We start from the raw sequence: 23,471 nt of genomic DNA on the forward strand, positions 1-23,471 counted from the left end.
ATTTCTCTTTATTCAAACAGGATGAAGAGGAGATGGAAGAAGCAGCCAACCACAAGCTTGCTCTTCAAAAGGCCAAAGAAGTGGCCGAAGTCAGCCCCATGTCTGCTGCAAACATCTCCATTGCCGAATAAGGCTCTCAGGAGTGGATAGTAGGGGCGGCTGTCATTGCTGCAGGGCCTCCTGGCTGGGCACCAGGGCAACCCATCTAGAGGCATATGAGAGCCTCGGAGCTGCAGTGAGAGGGAATGGTCCCTCCCTTGTAGCATCCCCAGAGCAAAGGAGGCACCCATGGAGCCTCTGGGGCCTTCTCTCCACTTGGGCAGGGGCAGGGTGTGGCTAGGTACAGCCCTCCTGCAGTGGATGGGATTGTCTCAGCCATGGGCTCTTCTCCCTGACAGTCTCAGGGTGCTCCAGGGCCCCTTCCTGTTTGGAGCCTGAGAGTCAGTCAAAGGTAGGAGTCAACATGCTGATTTATACACAGCTTTTCAGAAATGTATCCTGTGAGCTGAGAGATTCTAGGTGGTATCTTAGCCCAGGATACTTCATGCACTTTCCAAAAATGTCTCTGTAAATGTTTGGTATTGGGACAGAGGTCAAGGATGCTCCTGTGGGGAAAACTGGTCATCCTGCAGTTTGGCTGAATCTTAGGCACATTGCAGAAGGTACTTGGGGCTTTGGAGTTTGGGCAAAGTGACCAGACCAGGGCTAGAGCTTGGGAACAGAGGCAGGAAAGTCAGGTCCATGTCTTAGTCATACTGTGGGCCACAGGAGAGTAGAAATGCTCCCCAGCAGCTTGCTCTCTGGGCTAGGCTGGGTCTAACCCGGCAGTGGCTAGCTTGGTCTGGAGCACACCCACCCCACCACACCCCCTGTTGCCCATGCTGGTCAGCGGGCCCCTGCTTTTTAGCTGACCACTCTCCCTGGCTGTGGCACTATGGCCACAGACGAGGAGGTAACGTGGGTGTCTGCACTGCTAAGTAAGCAAGTTGGCGCGTGGACAAGTGCGTGAGAGTGTAAGCCTGTATGAGAGTTGCACAATGAACATGTGTGCATGCGTACACCCATAGCAACCCTATTCCTGCCTGGAGGTCACCAGGGAGATAACATTTGCAGAGGACCCGTCTCTGGCCTTTGGGGGAGAAGCAGCTAGAAGAGGTTGTAGCCCCTTGGGGGACTGAGAAGGGATGGGAGAGGCCCACAGTGGAGCAGGGCAGGCATGGACATGGTGGGCATCACGCAGGCATTGCTGGGGGCTCACAGCTCAGCTGTCTAGTTGTTGTGATGTTTCATTGTCTGGCCAATTCATTTATCTGGTCAGTTAGTGGATTTAACTTGGTTACTTGGTCCTAGAGTTGCTGTGAGGAGGCTTCCAAAGCTCAGCAGACCTCTCTGTCCCCTCCCATGCTGTGAGCCTTGCACACTGGGGTGTCTGCTGTCAACAGGGCAGCAGATGCTTGGCTTGTCCAGCTCATGGTGCTCCTGTTGGCACTGGCCTTTTCTGCTGTTCCTTGTCCCTGGCTCTACCTCCTGCCTCCTCCTTCTGTCTCCTCTGTGGAGAGTCCACTCCTGACTGAAGTCAGAAAAGAGGATATTGTGGTTCGGGGCACAGCCATGGAGAGTGCGTCAGCCTGCCAAAAAAGGAGGTCTGGACACTCCTCCTCTGCCACCCCCGTCCTCATTTGGAGATACAACTATGTGGGAACGAGGCTGTTGTCTGACATCCTCACATGCAAGGTACAGGCAACACCAGTTGTTGGCCCAAGTGCCATGCTGATTCCTAAGTGGGAAAAGGGCTTCTTTTCTCCTGAGGGGCATATGGGTCCAGAGCTGGGTGTCACTGTGTCCCAGCCTTCACAGTCAGGAGGGTGTGGCCGGCCCAGGGCAGCCTGGGGTGTGTCCAGACATCAGCCCTGTGTTTCCCATTCTTGGGTCAACATGGTTTCCTCAGGCTCTTCCTGGGTGGGATGCAGCTGTGGGCCTTCATCCCTAAAGCTGGATCCTCAGTATACTGTCCATGACTGTCAGTCTGGTTCAACCACAAGGGACCCTGTAAGGTCCTCCCTCTGGGGATGAGGAGGACCCCTGTACGGGCATGGTGTGGCCCTGGGCAGGCAGGTGGGGGTGAGAGGGTGCTGCTCTTGCTTGCTCCGAGAGCGGAGAGCAGTGTCACCGATTGCTCCCACTCCTGCTGTCTCTCGTTACGGAGGGACAGTGGGACAGGCAGTGGCCGCTACTCCCTGTGTTCCTTTCTACGCCTTGGAGCTATCAGGCTGATGTGGGAGCAGCACCCCTGAACTGGCCCTTGCTCTGTGCCTGCTACCAAGCTGTGTATGTAGCTGTGGCAGGGCTGTGGGGTGTTCTGAGAGGTGCCATGGGTGCTGAGAGGACCCACAGTGTCCTTGGGGTTTGACATTTCTGGGTGATGCACTGTCTAGCTTGACACAGATGGTGTCAGAGTCCTGCCATGGACAGTGCTGGAGGTCAGGTGCGGCTATGAGTGCCTTTGGCCTCAGGTGACAACTGCGCCAGACTCCTGGGAAGGAGGGGACACTAAGCTCCTTGTCACCTCCTGGTTCCCTCTGGTGTTACCCTTCCTCACTCAGGTTTCTGAACACTTTCTCTCATCACTGATGCACACAGACTCACTTTCAGACATACACACACAGAAGCACACAGAGACACACACTCAGACTCACACTCAAATATGCACACATAGACACACACACTCTCAGACTCACACACGGACACACACATAGACACATTGACTCACTCTCAGACTCACACACATGGATGCACACAGAGACACACTGACTCACTCTCAGACTCACACATGGACACACACATAGACACACTGACTTACACATGGATGCACACATAGACACACTGACTCACTCTCAGACTCGCACACATAAACACACTGACTCTCAGACTCACACACACGGACGCACACATAGATACACAGACTCACTCACATGAATGCACACATAGACACACTGACTCACTCTCAGACTCGCACACACATGGATGCACACAGACACACTGACTCTCAGACTCACACACATGGGTGAACACAGACACACTGACTCACTCACACATGGACACACACATAGACACACTGGCTCACTCTCAGACTCGCGCACACACGGACGCACACAGACACACTGACTCAGACTCACACACATGGATGCACACAGACACACTGACTCACGCATGGGCACACACATAGACACACTCACTCTCAGACTCGCACAGACACGGACGCACACATAGACACACTGACTTACTCACACATGGACACACATATAGACAGACTCACTCTCAGATTCATACTCTCACGGACACAACATAGACACACTGACTCAGACTCACACACATGGATGCACTGACTCACTCTCAGACTCACACACACACGGATGCACACATAGACACACTGACTCACTCTCAGACTCATACACACACGGACGCACACATAGACACACTGACTCACTCTCAGACTCACACACGATGCACACATAGACACACTGACTCAGACTCACATGGATGCACTGACTCACTGTCAGACTTGCACAGACATGGATGCACACATAGACACACTGACTTACACATGGACACACATATAGACTCACTCTCAGATTCATACTCTCACGGACACACACATAGACACACTGACTCACTCTCAAACTCACTTGATGCACACATAGACACACTCAGACTCACACACATGGACGCACTGACTCACTCTCAGACTTGCACACACGGACACACACATAGACACACTGACTCACTCTCAAACTCACATGATGCACACATAGACACACTTACTCTCAGACTCACACACATGGACGCACTGACTCATTCTCAGACTCGCACACACACGGACACACACATAGACACTCACTCTCAAACTCACATGATGCACACATAGACGCACTTACTCTCAGACTCACACGCATGGACGCACTGACTCACTCTCAGACTCGCACACACATGGACGCACACATAGACACACTGACTCACTCTCAGACTTACACTCATGGATGCACACTTAGACACACAAACTCTCACACATGGACGCACACATAGACACACAGACTCACTCTCAGACTCGCATACACACGGTCGCACACATAGACACACTGCCTCACTCTCAAACTCACTCACATATGGACGTGCACTTAGACACACAGACTCATACATGGACGCACACATAGACACGCAGACCCACTCTCAGACTCACACAATAGGGTCCCTTGTGGTTGAACCAGACTGACAGACTCACACACAGACACACACACTCACTCACAGACTCACACGCACACAGACTCACACACACAGACTGAACCTCAAACTGCCACACACACAGTAACTCACACACATAGTCTCACAGATTCACACACAGGCTAAGACACATACTGACACCCTCACATACAGACTCACACACAAACTTAAGCACAGGCTTACTCAGACTCACACACAGACTCTCACCCTTACACACAGAATCACACATGTTGACACACGCGTATTTCCACTCAGAGTCATATCTCTCACACATACTCATATACTCACAATGTCACACATTTGCTGATAGTCATACTCATGATCTTATATACATTAAGATGCTCATACCTGCACTTAGAATCTTACATACTCTCACACATTTTCACACAATCTTACACACTCATTTTCTCACACTCACTGGTACAAGCCTGTTGACACCCGGAGCCTGTGGGCAGGTGAGCTGCTTCGAGCTCCTTGTAAATGTGGAAAGAGCCTGGCCTTGAGCAAGCACAGCTAGAAACCTCCCTGGTCTTGACCGGCCCAGGGAAGTTAGTGTGAAGGGAAATGGCTATAAAGAGGTCTTGGTTTCTTTTTCTTGGTATTGTGAAAACATCTAGAAGTCACTTGCAAATGGGTGGAGTGACTCCCAAAGGGAAGGTGGTTGGTAATGTAACCTGATTGATCCCTGGAAGGTCTTTCAGAACTGGAAGCACCTGTATTACAGCCTGGACACCAAGAGGCTGCAGTGGGCAGCATGCTGCTGAGCAGGACCAGGCACTCCCTAGGAAGGCAGGGTAGTTCAGCAGTACCCCAGGGACTCAGTGCCCTGCCTCTGGCACCCGCCTACTCTGCTCCTTCTCGAAGGCCAGGAGATTGTGTGGTCAGCCTGCCCAGGTCTACAGCAGTGCGGGGAGGGCTCTTTGGAATTGAAGAAGCATTGCTGGCTCTTTTCAACCCGCTGTCCTCCCAGGGGCAATGTGCATTCTGGCAGTGTGCATGGTGGATGGCCCCCGAGATAACAGCTTCTTATCTTCTAGCTATCATGATTTTTCCTGTGTTCACATTTGAGCACACTTGGGATTGGTTCTCAACTACTCTTTTACCCCGAGGTCTTGGCTGATGTCTTCTGATGGATGCATACCTGGCCTCCAGCACAGGTGTACGTGGCAGCCTGTGCCTGCACGGATGCGACTCGTGGGTGTTGCTAGTGTCTCTCAGGACTTTCTCTCTGGTTTTCTCACTTCTGTTTTGTTTTGTTTTTTTGCATGTGCAGTTTTGTAAAGCAAACTCGAGTTACTGTATCTCGCAGCTCATCTGTCTCCAGCGTAAACTCACCGTGAGTTGCTCTGCTACAATATTCCATCCATGGCTTCATGAAAAATACATGCAAACACCTTCCCTCCACTCCTAATTCTGCTTCCCCACCTCAAATCATTTGCTTTGTGGGGCAGCTCCAGGAAATACTTCTGCAGCCTGGGCAGGGAAAGGTGGGCTCGCTCCCTCACACCCCCAGGTCCTGCTTACAGGGTCACACTTCTGTGAGCTTAGCCCCTCTTCCTTTCCTTCTGGTCTCTTGTCTTTTTGTCTGCTGTCTGGTTGTGTGCAGTCTTGCTGGTGTCTTAAGCATATCTGCTTTTCCTGGGTGCCATGGGCTCAGGTGTCCTTGTGTTCCCATGAAGTCAGGCCCTATGGGAAAGGATACCAGAGAGGGTTCTTTATGGGCTCTCTGGAGACATTCATGGGCCCCCAGCCCTCTTACTTGGGAAGGAACATGTCTGTGATCCTCAGGAAGTCCTTGTACTGGAGAAAAGTAGAACAGCTGTCCATGAGTAAAACTCTGGTCGACTAGTCAGAGCCCAAGTAAGAGCCTTCAAAACCTCTAGGGGAACAGCAGCCCTACTGGCCTACCTGTCTTTGGGCAGCTCCTTCTGGGAAGTGCTTACAGGTGGTTGTCTCTATGGGATTCCTCTTGAAGGTAAGGTTAGGCCCTGCAGGTAAGGGGTCCCTGAAGTGGCCAGGTGTGTTCTCTGCACACTGGTGGTGGTGAGGCTTCGGGTGTCCCTGCCTCAAGCTTCCTTGTAGGCAGTCAGCATAGAGCTGGGTTCAGGCTTCCCATGAGAATTGATTATCTCTAGCTAGCTGATGTCTTATGGGGTAAGAAAGCACATTGCATTCTAAATAACTAATCCACATTGTGGAATAAGATGCAGATGTTGATACTGATGGTGTCACAGCTAGACTGCTTTACACTGTCAGCAGGTCTATCTGATCTCAACCTAGAGACCTCAATTCAGGGCTGCAGAGAATTGAGCTCTTTTCTGAGTCCTGCCAACATCCATAGCACCTGGGGTGAGTATGGCTGAGCTGTCCTTCATGGAACAGCTGGGTTGTGCCTACAAGCTAGGGTCATTATGGGAGCTGGTTCTCTGTGTGATTTCTAAAACAGCCCTTTTAAATAAGGACTTTGCCTGTATGTCAGTGCAGTTTATGTGGTAAGCTGAGCAAGGGCGGAGACATCGACCAGAGTAAGTGCAGGCTAACTCAGATACCAGCAAGGAGAAATTGGGTACACAGATTCGGACTTAGGGGACATATCCAGAGAGGAATTCAGTGGTACTGGCTGAATTGTAAGCAGATGCAGATAGTCTCTGTGACAGCAGGGCCCAGAGTGGCAGATCAGAAGGAGCAGGCTGGGCAGAGGAACTGCACTGGGGCCAAAGTGGGTGGGTGGGCAGTGGCCCTTGCACAGGCTGCTTAGTGTCTCACTCTGGGTAGTCACGAGTGAGACCTGTTAGCCCAGTAGCACCCTTCAGTCCAAAGACAGCTTGGCCTGTCTGGGTACTTCAGCTTGTTCCTAGGAGAGAAAGAACCACATCTGAGGGCCAGTACAGGGCAGAGTTGTGCAGTCAGCAGCCCATCCCCACCTGCCCACACAGACCTGAGTGCCCAGCTTCTGTGTGTCTCTCGTCTTCATTGCCTGTCTTTTCTGACAGAGAACTGTGATGCCGGTCACTAAGATGTTGGCTTCATCTGAACAGGCTGAACCGCTGCTGACTAAATGGCTTAGAGTGCAGGCCCATTTAGGGCTGCTGGACTGATTGAGAAGCTTAAGGCGGTGACCAACCATCAGCCCTCACAGGGATCCTGTGCCTGCTGACTGCCCCTCATGTCTGTCTTTCACTTTACACGTTCAGCATTATTGAGACTCGAGTCTCCCTGGGAGCAGGTGGGTCCTCTGTGGGCCTGTCTCAGGGTACCCTTGGGAGTTGGGCTTCCACACTGGGGCATAGGTGAGGGCCGTGGGCAGCAGCCAAAATGTGGGTTGGAGGTGGGCCCTGTGGGCAGTCCTGCTTGGCCCCTGCCTGAGCTTTTGCTTTCATACTTATAACCCCTGGGAACTGCTCACCACACTGCAGCTAGACTTCTGCAAAGGGACAGGACTTCTTGTCAGCTAACTTGGATGGGCTGGAACTGGGCTTTTCCCATGCCTGGCCATCTGTGTCTGCAGATCAGAGTTGTGCTTAGCAGCTTAGGACCTGGAACTGGTGGCTAGCTTGGGCCTACATAGGCTGTACCTGCATCTGTGCTGTTAGAGCAGGTGTTGTCGGGAGAAGATTCACATCTCCTTTTGATGCTTTTGGCCCTTTGCCCTTGCATGTGTCTGATCCTGGATCTCTCAGCAACTCAGTGTGGGACCCTCAGCAAGTCATGTCCTTTCTCTAGACTCAGTATCTTCGGTGAAATGGGACAAGGGTAGCACCTGACTCTTGGGGGTTTGTAATGGCTGAAGGAAGTGGGCACTGAGCCCAGAGTACTGTGTGGCTGTTTTAAAGAAATAGATGCCGTGGCCATCAGCATTGGTGGTGCTACCGCCACTGCCAAGGCCATCCAGAAGCCTCCAGAGGCTGAAGGATCAGACTCTGGCCCCAGATGAGGTTTTTGGTTGGCAAAGTAGGGCTGGAATCACCTACTTTGGTGGTCTTATTCATCAAAGAGCCCATGATGCAAAGGGCTTCCCATGCACCCTGGGTTGTGGAGTCCCATGTGTGACATGTGGACAGGGGAGGTGTCTGGGCCTATGAAGCTGAGGATGGGTCAAGGCCTTTGGTAGCCAATGCAGTGAGGGTTGAGTCTGGACCACCAGCCACCTCTGGTGCTGGTGGACACTAAGGGCTGTATTCTGGCTCTGCTCCTGGTGGAGGGAAGGGCTGTCCATGGAGCCAAGAGAGAAGAGGACATGGTGACCACAGAGGGGCTGTCTCTGGCCCCAGACCTGACTTCTGGGCTCCTGGGTATGCAGCCAATTGTCATTTGCCTGGCTGGGGCTGACCCTTTGGGGAGTAAGGCTCTGTTCAGATGCCCCCTCTGTTCCTGTTGGCCCTGCATCAGTGTCACCCTCTTTCCCTGATCCCTTGCAGAGACTCTTTCTCCTGGCTGGTAGCTTTGCTCCTGAGGAGAGGTAGCCATGTGTCTAGCCCCTCCACTGGAGCAGAGGCAGCTCCCCAGGGAGATGCCTGACTCCCATCTCTCCCTTAGTCCTGCCCATTTCTGTGAGGCCCTTCTCTCCAGAGCTTGGCCTTGCCTTGCCGGCCAGCTGCCCACTGGCCCCAGAAGCCTTTCTACCAAGCCTTGCTGGAGTCTAGCATTTCTAACGCCCTGCACTCCTTGACCTCCAGGCCCTGCCCAGTCCTGGGGACCCCCCAGCATCCTCCTGACATGTGGGTGCAGTCACAGTCTGCAGCCTGAGGGACGCTGTGGGGGCAGGGCCCTGAATTCCATCCCCCACCTCCCCTGTGATCCTTTCTGCTTCCACCATAAGGGATCTTGAGGTTTACTATAAGCCCTGCTCCTCTCCTCCTTCCTGCGCGCCCACTCTGCCATCCCTCCATTGCTGTGTGTCCATCTGTGGCTTCCCCACGACAGAGGTGGGCTGGGCGCCGGCAGGGCCCAGCTCACCGCCCATCTTCCCGCAGCAGGCAGCAGAACTCGGCCAAGGCACACTCGTTGTGGGAGCAGCGGGCCAGCCAGCTGAGGCTGCAGAACCTGAGAGCCAGCTGCGAGGCGCTGTACAGCGAGCTGGACCCCGAGGAGCGGCTGCGCTTCGCCACCACTCGTCACTTGCGGCCCCACATGAAGACACACCTGGACCGGCCACTGGTTGTGGAGCCGGGCCGGGATGGCCCGCGGGCACCCCCAGGGGGCAAGGCCCGACCCGAGGCCACCGAGGGCGCCGACACGCAGCGCAGGCACCACCGGCACTGAGACAGGGACAAGGCCCCTGTGGCGGCCTCCGGGGGCAGGGGAACCGGACAGAGTGGACGCCCCGAGGGCGGACAGCGGGGAGCCCAGTGCCAGTGAGGAGCGGGTGCGGCCCGACCGCAGCCACAGCAAGGAAGCCGCAGGCCCTCCGAAGGCGCGGGGCGAGCGTGGCCGGGGGCCGGGCCCCGAGGGCGGCCAGCGCCACCACTGGCACGGCTCCCCGGAGGAGGCGGCCGACAGGGAGCCCCGGCGCCACCGCGCGCATCGGCACGCGTGCAACCAGGGCAAGGAGGGCGCCGCATCCACGGCCAAAGGCGAGCGGCGCTTGCGACACCGGGGTGGCCCCCGGGAAGCGGACAGTGGGGAGGAGCCAGCGAGGCGGCACCGGGGGCGGCACAAGTCGCTTCCCGTGCAGGACGCTGCCACGAAGGAGGCCGCTGAGAAGGAAGCCGAGGTCGCCGAAGTGGACAAGGAGAAGGAGCTCCGGAACCACCAGCCCAAGTGAGTGAGCAGTCAGGGGTGGGCCTGGGGGAGAGGTCCACGGGGTCAGGAGCGGGAGCTCTCCTGCCCTGCAGGGTGACCGGAGATGCTTGAGGCTGCTTGGCAAGAGTATCTGGCTTTGTTTGAAGGCACACTTAAGGCAAGAAGGTCTGGGGGGAGCTGCTGAGACTGGTTTGGGATACACTGACTTTGGAGCAACAAAGTGGCCTATTAAGAAGAGAGATGGGGCCCACTGTGGAAGGAGAAGCAGGAGCGCCTGAGAAGGCTGTCAGGCTAGAGTGCCAGTGCAGACCCCCCAGCCCCCTTCAGGTAGCCAGGTCTGCTCCCTGGCTGGGGAGAGCCTGAGATAGCAGCAGCCTGCCAGTGGACACCAGCCGTCTCAGGCTTGCTGACTGGCAGCCAGAACATTTCACTTGGATTGCAGCACAGACTAGCCCAGCTCCAGGCTGTTTGTATATACAGAGCTCCTGGACTGAGCCTTCTGCCCAGTGGGGCACCTGGTGGCGGGTGGCTGGTTAGGGAGAGGTCTTACTCCAGACATCTTCACTCTCCACACAATTCTGTTGGTATGCACGAGGGCAGTCCAGAAACTATCCAGCTAGGCAGGTCCGTGTTTTCTCTACTGCGTGGCTGAATACTTTCTGGACAGACTTTGCTTTCTGGACATACTTTGCCAGCTGTGCCAGCTCTGTACCCAGGGCTTACAGATGTCAGCCTCATCCCTACGTTTCAAATCTAAAGACACAGAGATGTACACAGGATGATAACAACGATGCAAAAAAGCCAGAGTAGAAGAGGAGATACTCAGAAATGTACTTGGTCTAGAGAGAGGTTTAAGGAACTGGGTTTTGTAGAATGAATAGGAGTTTGGAGCAGTGCCAGATTCTGATGTACATTTTTGGTTGCAGGGAGCTGCACTGTGACCTGGAGGCCAGTGGGACAATGGGTGTGGGCCCTGTGCACACACTGCCTAGCACCTGTCTCCAGAAGGTGGAGGAGCAACCAGAGGACGCAGATAATCAACGAAATGTCACTCGGATGGGCAGTCACCCCTCAGACCCAAGCACCACTGTACACATCCCAGTGACTCTGACGGGCCCTCCTGGGAAGACAACCGTGGTTCCCCATGAGTATCTCCCTATACCGGTAGGGCAGGGTCCACCTTGTGCAGGTCCAGCTATCCCCATGCCTCCTGCTTGGCATCTAGTTGGGTACACAGAGTGCCTCTGACTCGTTCTCCAGCTACAGAGAAAGTCCTTTGCTGTCAGCATCTGTCACTTGTTATCCCTTTGACTTCTAGTGCCCCAGAATAACTAAGGGTAAGCTCCATTCTCCTTCCCTCAAAAATATTTGCAAGTTGCCAGCTAAGTGCCAGGCATTGTTTTAGAGTGTGAGGAACACAGGAGGAGGGAGTCTGTCTTGCCAGGAAGATAGACCACAAAGTGGTCACAATTCTTTTTAGTTGCTGAGAAGCTGCTAAAGAGTATGGCTGTAGCCTTGCCTGGTAGGTGAGGAGGAAAAGATTCTCCGTAGCCCTTCTTCCAGCTGTTCACATGCCTGTATAGCCCCTACCCTGAAGTTTCTCTCAGGCCTTTGCACGGTTGCTGTCTTTCTTCTTGCTCTGTCACGTGCCCTGAGGGCACGTGTGAATGAGATGTCATTTCTGGGCCTGTACAATGGCTCATACCTGCAACCCCAGCACTCTGGGAGGACGAGGTGGAAGGATCACTTGAGTTCAGGAGTTTGAGACCATCCTGAGCAAGAGTGATACCTCATCTCTACTAAAATTAGATGGGAGGCTGAGGCAGTATCTCTTGAATCCAAGAGGTTGCTGGGAGCTGTAACGACACCACTGCATCCTAGCCTGGGCAACAGACTGAGACTCTGTTTCCATTAAAAAAAAAAAAAAAAAAAGCCTTTTCTGTCTTCAAGTCAATGTAGTAGGCAGAGACCTGAAGGCAACAGTCACAGCTACTCACACAGTGGACACAGTGCATGGTCATTTCATGAGCATCCAAGAGGAGCTGTCCCCTCTAAGTACAAAAGAAACGTTCCAACTGGGTAGGAGAGAGGCTATAGTAGCAGGATTCACACTGAGTGCCAGATGAAGCATTTAGTTCTCAAGCAGATGGGGTAAACCCAGTCAGGTGCCTCCACACACACACACACACGTTTGCAGATGCACTGGCACAATGAGACACATGTGCCTGTTGTCTCTTACTCAGGGGCTCTCGCCTGGGCCTGTGGACCAGTGCATGATCCCAGGCATAACCAAGGATGGCCACAGGCTCTAGCTGCTCCATCTTCCCTTTTTGTTTGCGTCCTTAATTCATTGTCTGGGTTACTTCCTTTGGGCACAAGAGTCTTTGTCTTTCCTGCTGCCTTCTCTGATTCTCTCTGGATTAGCTTGAGGGCCAGCCCGGGTCTCCACCTGGCTTCTATCCACAGGAATCCAGATGCGACCCCTGCCCACTTTCTCTATTTCTTTTCCACCACCCTTGCTGGTAACCACAGATCTTTTACTGTCTCCATATATTTGCCTTTTCCAGAATGTCATTAGATTGTAATCAAATAGTATGTAGCTTTTTCAGATGGGCTTCTTTCACTTGCCAGTATGCTTGTTCTTCTGTCTTTTTGTGGCTTGATAGCAATTTTTTTTTTTTTAGCATTGAGTTAATATTTTGTTGTCTGGATGTACCATAGTTTGTTTACTCATTTATCTATTGAAGGACATCTTGATTGCTTCCAGTTTTCAGCTATTATGAATAAAATTGCTATAAACATTTATGTTCAAGTTTATTTGTGGACGTAAGTTTTCAGCTCACATATGTAAATCCCTAAGTGCATGACTGTTGGGTTGTATGGTAAAACTGTATTTCTCTTTATAAGAAACTGACAGACTTTCTGTGAAGTGTCTGCACCATTTTGTATTTTCACCGGTGATCAATAAGATTTCCCATCATTCCATATCCTCGCCAATACTGGGTGTCAGTGTTTTGGGTTTTGGCTGTTCTAATTAGGCATGTAGTAGTATCTTGTTTAATGTGAGATTCCATGCTACATATGTGCATCTTTTCATATGCTTGCCACCTGTTATGATCCTCTTTGATGAGGTTCCTATTCAGATCTTTTGTCCATCTGGTTGTTTATTTTCTAATTGTTGAGTTTTAAGAGTTTTTTGTATGTTTTGGATGCAAATCTTTTAGCATATATGTGTTCTTGAAGGATATTTTCCTAGTTTGTGACCTGCGTTTTCATTCTCATGATGTCTGGTATTTGGTTGTTAATGTTGAGGAATGTGGTTTAATCTGGTCTGTGTTATTACGTCTGCTCGAAGCAGAAATCAAGGCTTTTTATATGATATTTATATAATAATAATGTATCCTACTGAATCCTCATATTGTTTATTAGTTTTAATGTTGATTCTCTTTGTTTTCTCCGAGTATATTATCAAAAGAAATCTACAAATATAGTTCTAACTCTTCCTTTCTAAGTCTCAGGTCTCTCATTATTTTTTGGTCTGATTTTACTGTCAGATAACAATGGAGTTTTAGTGGCTTTGCTTGTGCTATTTCTGCCTACATTAAGTGAGATTCTAGTTTGGGGCCTGAAGGGTATATATGTGTATGTAAAATCGTGTTATGGTAACCATTCATTCCTAGTTCAGTAAGTGTTTTTATCTGGAGTAGATGTTAAATTTTGTTGAAGACCCTTTCAGCATCCATAGAGAGCATGTCTTTTCTCTCTTAAAATATAGAGGTTTATAGTAATTAATTTCCCAATATAAAACTATCTTTATAATCAGAATAAACCCAATTTGGTTTATTGATGTCGTATTTATTTTTAGTGTGCTGTTGGATTCCATTTAATATTTTATGTAGGATTTGGGGTTGACTTTTTTTTTTTTTAGAGACAGAGTTTCACTTTGTCACCCTCAATAGAGTGCCATGGTGTCACAGCTCACAGCAACCTCCAGCTCTTGGGCTTAGGCGATTCTCTTGCCTCAGTCTCCCGAGTAGCTGGGACTACAGGCGCCCACCACAACGCCCAGCTATTTCCCAGCTATTTTTTTTGTTGTTGTTGTTGCAGTTTGGCTGGGGCCAGGTTTGAACCCGCCACCCTTGGTAGATGGGGCCGGCGCCCTACTCACAGAGCCACATGCGCTACCCTTGGGTTGATATTTTTAAGTGAGATATGTTCATTAGCTTTCTTATATTGCACTCAAATATCGTAACGTTTAGAAATCAATCCCATATAGTTATCTCTTGCTTAACTTCACTGCTCCATTCCTAAAAATCAAATGTTCTGAAAAGGTGTCTCATTTTCATAATTTAAAATGGTAAAAAGTTATAATAGGTTACATGTTAACTAAAAATCCCCAATGTAAATTATAATTAAAGCACTATTAAACAACGAAAAGTAACAAACTATCATACTAGGACATAACATGTTTAGCATATTTTTTCCTGATCCCCAATTAAAGTACCTGTTTATAAACCATTACTTGGACACCTCATTTATTAAAACTTAGGGTTTTCAAAAACATCCACACATGATTCTGATCATCTACCAACTGAATTTGGAAGCTTGCCTGAGGATTTTTCCCACATTATTTTGTTAAAAACATTATACTGAGTTTTGGGGTTGTATACATTTTTCCTACATAAGCATTAGCCAAAAAGTCCATCATTGGAAAAGAGATTTATAAGCTTTGAAATTTAGAGCTGTAATGAGAGATATACACTATATGTGTTTTCCTGAAGTAGGGACATTATAAAACTTGAAGGCAGTCTACTGGGAAATCTCACCTGAGGAGTTAATCTGTGAGATGTTCATGTTCTTGCCTCATAAAAAGAAGTAGGATATTTTCTTCCTGTGCTCTGGAGTAGTTCAAGTAGCATTGGAATTATTTGGGTTTTAGATATTTGGTAGAATTCCCTTGTGTTCTTAAAAATTGATTTGATCTAGGTTTCCCAGTTTATTTATATAGAAGTTTGAGTGGCTTCAGTTTTGTTTTTAGTTTCTCTCTGTTTCAGTGCGTTTTCTCCCTTGTCATTTTTATCCTTTGTGTTTTCCTTTTTTTAAAAAAAGTGAACTATTCATTATATACTTTTTTCATAAAAAGAAAGCCAGCCTTTTAATTTATTAGTACTACTGTGGTCTTGTTGTTAAAATCATTACTTCCCTTTATTGTTATTATTATTTCCCTCTAGCTTTCTGTTGTTTTACTTTGTTGTTCGTTTTCTAGCTTCTTGAGTTGGATATTTTATTTTATTATATGATTATTTAAAGTTATGAATTTGCCTGATTACTAATTTAATTGTAGATTACAATTCTGATTTGGCTTCTTTTATCAAACTTTAAAAGAAAAGTTGTTTTTTTTTTGGCTGGGGCCGGGTTTGAACCCGCCACTTCCAGTATATGGGGCAGGCGCCCTACTCCTTGAGCCACAGGCGCCACCCAAAAGAAAAGTTTTAGAAGTAATTTTGGCATATATTTCCTCTAGATATACGTTTGTGGATTCTTTGGGATTTTGTATGTGGATAATAAGGTCATCTGCAAATGAACAGTTTTGGTTTTGTCCATTTCCACATGTGCCTTTGTTCCCCTCCCTTCCATGGGGCATGTCTGGGGTCAGCTGTGGGGAGTGACGTCCCGCCTTAGGGGGCATGCAGTTTCCCACCTAAGTTTTTGGGTGTTTTTTTTTTCTGCTAAACTGAACATTTATTTATTTTTTTTAATTAATATTAAATCAGCTGTGTACATTAGTGCGATCATAGGGCACCATACACTGGTTTTATAAACAGTTTGACACATTTTCATCACACTGGTTAACATAGCCTTCCTGACATTTTCTCAGTTACTGTATTAGGACAATTATATTCTACATTTACTAAGTTTCACATGTACCCTTGTAAGATGCACCCATGTGGGATTACACCTGCAGGGCATCTTACATGGCTGTTGTTTTTGTAGGTGTTCTTTACCAACTAGAGGAAGTTCCTCTTTATTCCTGACTTTTTTTTTTTTTGAGAGTTTTTAATACATTTGATATGGCCATGGTTTGTTTTTTCCTTTTTTTTCCTGTGAGTAAGGTAGTTTGTATTGATTGGTGTTCAGATATCAAACCAGCCTGAACCCTGGGATAAACCCTACTGGTTATTTGTGTATAATTTTTCCTGTATATTGCTGAATTCTATTTGCTAATATTTAGTTAGGAGTTTTGCTGCTATATTCATGATGGATATTGGTTTGTAATTTTCTTTTTTGTGCTGTCTTTGGTTTTAGTATCAGAGTAATACTGATTTATAAAATGGTTTGAATTGTCTTTGTCTGATTTGGGAATCAGAGTAATATTGGATTCCTAAAATGTTCTGAGTTGAATGGAATTGTTCCTTCTGTTTTTTTGGAGGAGATGCTGTTGAACTCATGTTAATTCTTCTTTAAATGTTTGGTAGAATTTGCCAATGAAACATTTCTTTTTTGAAAGTTTTAAGCTACAAATTCACTTTTCTTAATAGGTATAGATAGGGCTGTTGGGTGAGTTGTGCCCAGTAGTCTGTGCTTTTTGAGGAATTGGTCCATTTAATTTATCTAATTAATGTGTATAGTTTGTAATATTTTGTTAATGTCCTTTTGATGTCAGCATGATCTGTAGTGGCAGCTGCTGCCTCACTTCTGATATTGGTAATGTGTTGCCCTTTCTCTTTTATTTTTGTCAGACTTGCTAGAATTTTGTTAATTTTACTGATCTTTTCAAAGAACCAGATTTTCTCTACTGTTTTTCTGTTTTTCAGTTTCTTTTGATTTCTTTTCCTTACTGCTCTCCTCTTTCTGTTTGCTTTGGGCTTAAAACTCCTTTTTAGTTTCTAAAGGTGGGAGCTTAGATTTGACTCTTTTCTTCTTTCCTATTGCAAACATTTAGTTCCATGAGTATCCCTCTTGGCATTGCTTCAATTGCGTCCCACAGGTTTTCATATTATATATTTTCACTACTGTTCACTTCCACTTAAAAAATTTCCCTTGGGACTTCTTTTTGTCTCTTGGATTATTTAGAAGCATGTTGTTTGGTTTGTAAGCATTTGGGGGGATTTTCCTGTTTTTCTGTTATTGACTTTTAGTTTGATGATTACTTTGTGGTCAGTGAACACATCCTGTATTATTTTATTTCTTTTAGTTTGTTAAGGTCTGTTTCATGGCTAGGGCATGTCTTGATCTGTGTTCTGTTGAGTGTTTGGGAAGAGTGTGCATCCCACATTAACTGGACACAGCGACAGTGAGGCGCTCTTGGCTGGTTGTGTTACTGGTGTCTGTGTGTGCTCACTTTCTGTCTTGATCTGTCAGTTGTTGTGAAGGGGTGTTCAGGTCTCCAGCTATGAAGGTGGTTTTATCTATTTCCCTTAAGTTTTGTTTCATGTATTTACAGTTCTGCTGTTGGGTGCATACACATTTAAGGTTTCTGTATCTTCTTGGTGGATCAGCCCTTTAATCATTGTATAATATCTTTCTCTGTACCTTGTAGTTTTCTTTGATCTGAAGTCTGTCTGATATAAATATTCTTTCAATTAATGTTTACATGGTCTGTTTTTAAACTTAATTTCAACCTCGCTATTGAGATATATTTGAAGTGAGTTTCTTTTCTTTCTTTCCTTTTTTTTTTTTTGTTGTTGCAGTTGTCATTGTTGTTTAGCTGGCCCAGGCCAGGTTCAGACCTGTCAGCCTGGGTGTATGTGGCTGGCACCCTACCCACTGAGCTATGGGCGCTGCCCAGAAGTGAGTTTCTTATAGATAGGATAGTAGATCATGTTTTTAATCCACTCTGTCACTTCCATCTTTTATTTCACACATTTAAACCACTTATATATTATTTGTTTGTTTATTTACTTCAGTAATAGGGCCTCACTGTGTTGCCTATGCTGGAATAGTGATCACTGCTTACTGTAGCTTCAAACTTCTAGGCTCAGGCGATCTTCCCACTTCAGCGTCCAGAGTACCTGGGACTGTGGGAGCATACCACCATGCCTAGCTAATTTTTTCTTTTTTTTCTTCCTTTTAGAGATAGGGGTCTCACTATGTAACCCAGGCTAGTCACAGACTCCTGGTCTCAAGTGATTCTCCTGCTTCAGCCTCCCAAGTAGCTGACATTATAGGTGCGCACCACCGTGCCCAGCTACTGTTTCCATTTAATGTAATTATTGATATATTAGAGCTTACGTCTGCTATTTTATTTCTTGTTTTCCATTTCTCTAGTTTCCTTTACTTCTCTTCATGTGGGTTACTTGAACATATTTTACAGATCTATTTTAATTTATCTATAGTATTTTTGAGTGTATCTCTCTTATAGGTTTTTTAGTTGTTGCCCTAGGTGTTACATTTTATATACATAATTTACCCTACATAGTGGTGTTGTCATTTTACCAGTTCACATGAAATATAAAAACTTCACCTCTCTTTACATCTCTTTTCTGCCCCCATTTATAATATAAATGTCTTAAATTTTTCCTCTGCATACAATGAGAACCACTTCAGAGTGTGTTATAATTTTTGCTTCAGTTGTCAAACATAACTCATAATTATAAAACTCAAGAGAAGAAAAGTGTGTTGTATTTACCCATATTTTTATTCCTGTTATTCTTTTTTCCTTTCTGCTATTCCAATATTTCTTCTTTCATAATTTATTTTCTGTTTAGAGGATTTTCTTTTAGACATTCTTTTAGGGTAGGTCTGCAGGTTACAGATTCTTTTAGTTTTCCTTCATCCGAGAGTATCTTGATTTTCCCTTCATTCCTGAAGGATATTTTCATTGGGTATAGATTTCTGGGTTGACAGTTCTTTTTTTTTCAGCCCTTGAAGAAAACGTGTGCCTCTTCCTTCTGACCTCCATGGTTTCTGATGAGAAATCCACTGTCATTCGAATTGTTTTCTTCCTATAGGTAAAATGTTGTTTCTCTCTCACTGCTTTCAAGGTTTTTTTTATTTGTCTTTATATTTCAGAATTTGATTATGATGTGTTTTGGCGTGAGTTTCTTTAAGTTTATCCTGTTTGGGGTTCACTCAACTTCTTGAATCTGTAAGTTTATGTCTTTTGCCAAATATGGAAAGTTTTCATCTTTTATTTCTTTGAATAATACTTCTTCATCTTTGCCCCTTTCTCTTTTTGTTCAAGGACTCTGATGAAGTGAATGTTACATCTTTTGTTACAGAAAAGATGAATACAGGCCCCTGAGATTCTTCACTTTTTTCAGTCTATTTTCTCTCTGTTGTTCATATTGGATAATTTCTATTGTTCTATCTTCCAGTTCACTGATTCTTTCCTCTGTGCCCTCCATTCTGCTGTTGAGCCTATCTATTGAGTTTTTAATTTCAGTTATTGTGTTTTCTGTTCCAAAGTTTCCATTTGGTTCTTCATATCTTCTGTTTCTTTGCTGAGATTTTCTATTTTTCATTTGTTTTAAGTGTGTGTTTTAATTATCTGTTAAGCATTTTTATGATGGCTGCTTTAAAAATCTTCGTCAGTTAATTCTAACATTTATATCACCTTGGTGTCTTGTGATTGCCTTTCTCATTTAAGTGGAGATTTTCCTGGTTCTTGGTGTGACGAGTGAATTTTGATTGAAACCTAGATACTTTGGTATTATGTTGCAAGTCTCTGAGTCTTGTTTAAATTCCCTGCTTTAGCTGGTCTGCTGTTCTTTCACTGCAGCAAGGGCAGTGTTGGGAGTTGCCCGATTATTGCTGGATGGGGTGGATGAATTTGACCTCCATCAACACTGGGTGGTAGGGAGGTCTTTGTTACCATTGGGCTCCCCGGGATGCCACTCTCTCAGTTGGACTGTGAGAGGTAGAAGTGCCTTGTTACTGCCACCAGTGTGGCTGCCACCCACATAGCAGGGTTGGCCTCATTCCCTCCAGGTAGTGGGGAGGGTGCTGGCTTTCCACTAGGATGTGCTGTCCTAAGTAGGGAGAAGATGGGTCATTAATGCTGGTTGCTCCCCACAAGGCCCTCTGGCATTGTGTAGGTCAGGGTCTTGCTATCACAGGGCAGGAATAGAAGTCCCTGCTCCCTTGAGACCAGAGACTTGGCTTTCCTGAAACCAAATGGTGAGGGTGGAATTCTAGGCTCCGCACTCAGTCTCTGTTGAGGTAAGTGGAGGTTGCAGTGTCCCTGTGGAGCTTGGCTGTGGTGCCATGGTCATTGTCTGTGAGTGCTCTGTCTTGCTAGCCTTCCCCTTCCTAGTCCATTCACTAAGGAGATCTGATTTTGTTGTTGTTGTTGCAGTTTGGCCGGGGCTGAGTTTGAACCAGCTACTCTTGGTATATGGGGGCAGCGCTCTACCCACTGAGACACAGGCGCCACCCAAGAGAGCTGATTTTTTTTTTTTTTACTTTTACAAATTTGTGCTTGTTGGTATTTCTGAGTTGCCAGCTTCTCTGGCACCAAGTTGAGGGTGTATGGGGCATAAAAGAAAACAAAGAAAAGAAAAACTTTCTGTTGCATTGTTCCTCAGGTCCCAAGGTTCCTGGCCAATCTGCCACCTTCTTTACACCTTTCAGAACTTTCTCATATTTGCCTTGTATGTGATATCCAAGAATCATATACAGAGTAGCACCCTTGCCCAAGGGTTCACATTCCTAGGTTTCAGTTACCTGAGGTCCACTGCAATCTGAAAATGAACATTATTAAGTAAAATGAGGGTTACTTGAGCACAAGCACTATGATACCATTTCAGCTTACACGATAGCTAATGATTAGAGGTGATTGGGGGCAGAATGGAGTAGGATGGCATGAGATTTCATCATACTACTTAGAATAGTGGGCAATATAATACTTGTAAATTGTTTATTTCTGTAATTTTCCATTTATATCACAGTGCCTATGATTCACCTCACTCGATCCTATTTCATAGGCATTTTATCATCTTACATCATCATAAGAAGGATGAGAATAATACAATGAGATATTTTGACAGAGACCACATTTGCATAGTTTTTATTACAGGATATTGTTATAATTTTATTATAAATTGATATTAACCTCTTACTGTGCCTAATTTATAAGTTAAACTTTATCATATGTATGTATAAATAGGAAAAAACAGTATTTTGAGGGTTCAGTCCTATCTAAGATTTTGGTCATGCCCTGGGGGTCTTGGAATGTAGTCCCCAAGGGTAAATGGGGATGACTGTATTTGCTGTGCTTAGCAGAGTGGATGAGGCAGTACTGTTGTCTTCAGAAGCTGAAGTCTTGAGTTAATTTTTATATGTAATGTGAGATAAGGATTGAAAGGGTTTTTTTCCCCCCCTCTAATGGATGTCCAATCATTCCATTACCATTTTTTTAAAGGATTATCATTTTCCCATTTTATTATTTTTGGCACTTTTGTCAAAAATCAATTGATAAGTATTATTTTATTTCAGGAAAAAATTCTGAGATTATTGTTACAATTGTTAGTTCCATTATGCTGTATTATTTTTGTATTTCAGACATTCCAGTTGTGCAAACTTTGGCTCTCTGTTGCCTGTCTTGTCTATAACTTTATTTCTGATCCTTTGGATAGCTCATTTCATAGTATCCTCTTGGCTCATCTCACACCTATCTTCCTTTTCTGTTGATAAACTTTCAGTCCTATCTGTTCTCCCTTGGACTCCTTGTTCTTTCTGAGATAATTTTGTCTTTCTCTTTAATTTTCTTTCTGAGATGATTTCGTCTTCTTTAATTTCTCTTTAGTGCTCATCCCACATCTTCTAGTTGTCCTTCCATTTTATTTTGAGCTTTTGAATCTGATTTGTAGTAATCTTTCCTATTAGCACTGCTTGTTCAATTATATTTAATTCATATTGAAAAGTTATATTAGTTTTCCTCTACTTTACAGGGGGGTGTTTTGTAAAATTTTGTTAGCTGAAAAGTTTTTATCCTTCCTTTCTACTTTCTTCTTATAGAAGCTTTTTCACATAATGATAAACTGTGTAAATTTTCCTGGACCAGCAATTACATGTGACTTTGTGGAGGGTAGGGTAGAGGTCTGGGTAACTTACTTGCTTTCTAGTTCAAGAATATCCTCCTTTGGGGAAGGGAGTAGAGTCTTACTCTGTTGTTGTTATTTCCACACTTACATGCAGGCTAAAGCTTATGGTTTCTTGTTTCTCATATACTACAGGGATAGACTGTGGATAATTTTGTTCTTTCTCTATATTGAGAAATAGAGGGTATGGGGAGAAATTTGAGTGTAGGTAACTGCCATTATCTACAGGCACTAGTTTCTTACTATCTTTTTATTTTCTGCTGGATTTGTAGTATGGCCACTTATAATTGCCTTCTTACCTTTTCCCCCTCCCTCCTTCACTTGAAAAACTCTTTTCCCCTAATAATTTGTCAATTTAAACAGTTTACCAGCATCTCAATCTTTGTCTTTCTTGATCTTTTCTGTTGCATCTTTGTTTTCTGTTTCATTAATTCTTGTTCTAATTTATTATTTCCTTTATTCTACTTACTTTATCCATACTGTAATATTCTTTCTCCAATTCTTTATTTGAATATTTAGCTCATGGAATTTGAGGTGTGTTTAAAGCTTTAATTTTCACTTTGAGAATTATTTTAATTGCATATTATAAACTTTGAAATATTGGTTTCTTGTTTTAAGTCTTTTTTCCAAGTGTGATTATGATTTCTTAATTGATTTATGTGTTATTTATAAGTATGGTTTTGAATTTCCAGTTGACAGGTTTTTCTATGTTGATTTTTTCTCCCTTATTTTTGCTGTTGATTTCATTATTCCCTCTCATCTTTCATCACTTCTATTTCAGATCATCCAGTTGTTTTTTTTTTTTTTCTTTCTTTCTTTTTCCCTTTTGCTTGAAGAACATCTTTCCTAACTTTGTTTAGATTGAGTGGTGGTAAGTTCTCTCATTTTGCCTGAGTGGTCTTTGCCACTGTTATTAATTCTACTTCACATGGAATTCTAGTTTGCTATTTTCTCTCAGGATATTGAGACCGTTCCACTGTCTTCTGCCTCTGTTGATTCCTTTGAGAAGCCAGTTGTCAGTCTGAATTGTTTCTCCTTTTTATGGCTGTGTCTTCTCTCTGTAGCTGCTTCAATAAACCATATTTATTGTGGAAGTTGAAATACATGGGGAGGCAGAGACAAGGGCAAGTGGCTTCTGCCTTCAGCAGCTGCCCACGCTTTGCCAATCTTGTTCACTTACACTTTCTCTTGCTTTCTTGTGTATCATTTTTAGGTATAAATATGCCAGTAAGCATCTTTAATAATTAATAGCCACAGTAGCTCTTTCTCTTTTTTTTCTTCTGAGACAAGGTCTCTCTCTGTTGCTCAGGCTGGAGTGCAATGCTGCAGCCTCCAAATCCTGAGCTCAAGGGGTCCTTCTGCCTTGGCCTCCCAAAGTATGGGGATTTCAGCCCTGAGCCACTGCACCCG

General features: G+C 45.6%; 1 protein-coding gene across 1 annotated transcript in view; it reads left to right on the plus strand.

Moving 5' to 3' along the window:
* LOC128584415 (voltage-dependent N-type calcium channel subunit alpha-1B-like) overlaps positions 1–23,471 on the plus strand; it is a 107,705-nt gene that overhangs the window by 46,974 nt on the left and 37,260 nt on the right. Inside the window, 4 exon segments of the mRNA XM_053589384.1 lie at positions 21–142; positions 9,252–9,555; positions 9,557–10,038; positions 10,947–11,161. Coding sequence (XP_053445359.1) covers positions 21–142; positions 9,252–9,555; positions 9,557–10,038; positions 10,947–11,161 — 1,123 coding nt within the window.

The sequence above is a fragment of the Nycticebus coucang genome, chromosome 4 (assembly GCF_027406575.1).
Source record: "Nycticebus coucang isolate mNycCou1 chromosome 4, mNycCou1.pri, whole genome shotgun sequence".
Lineage (NCBI taxonomy): Eukaryota > Metazoa > Chordata > Mammalia > Primates > Lorisidae > Nycticebus > Nycticebus coucang.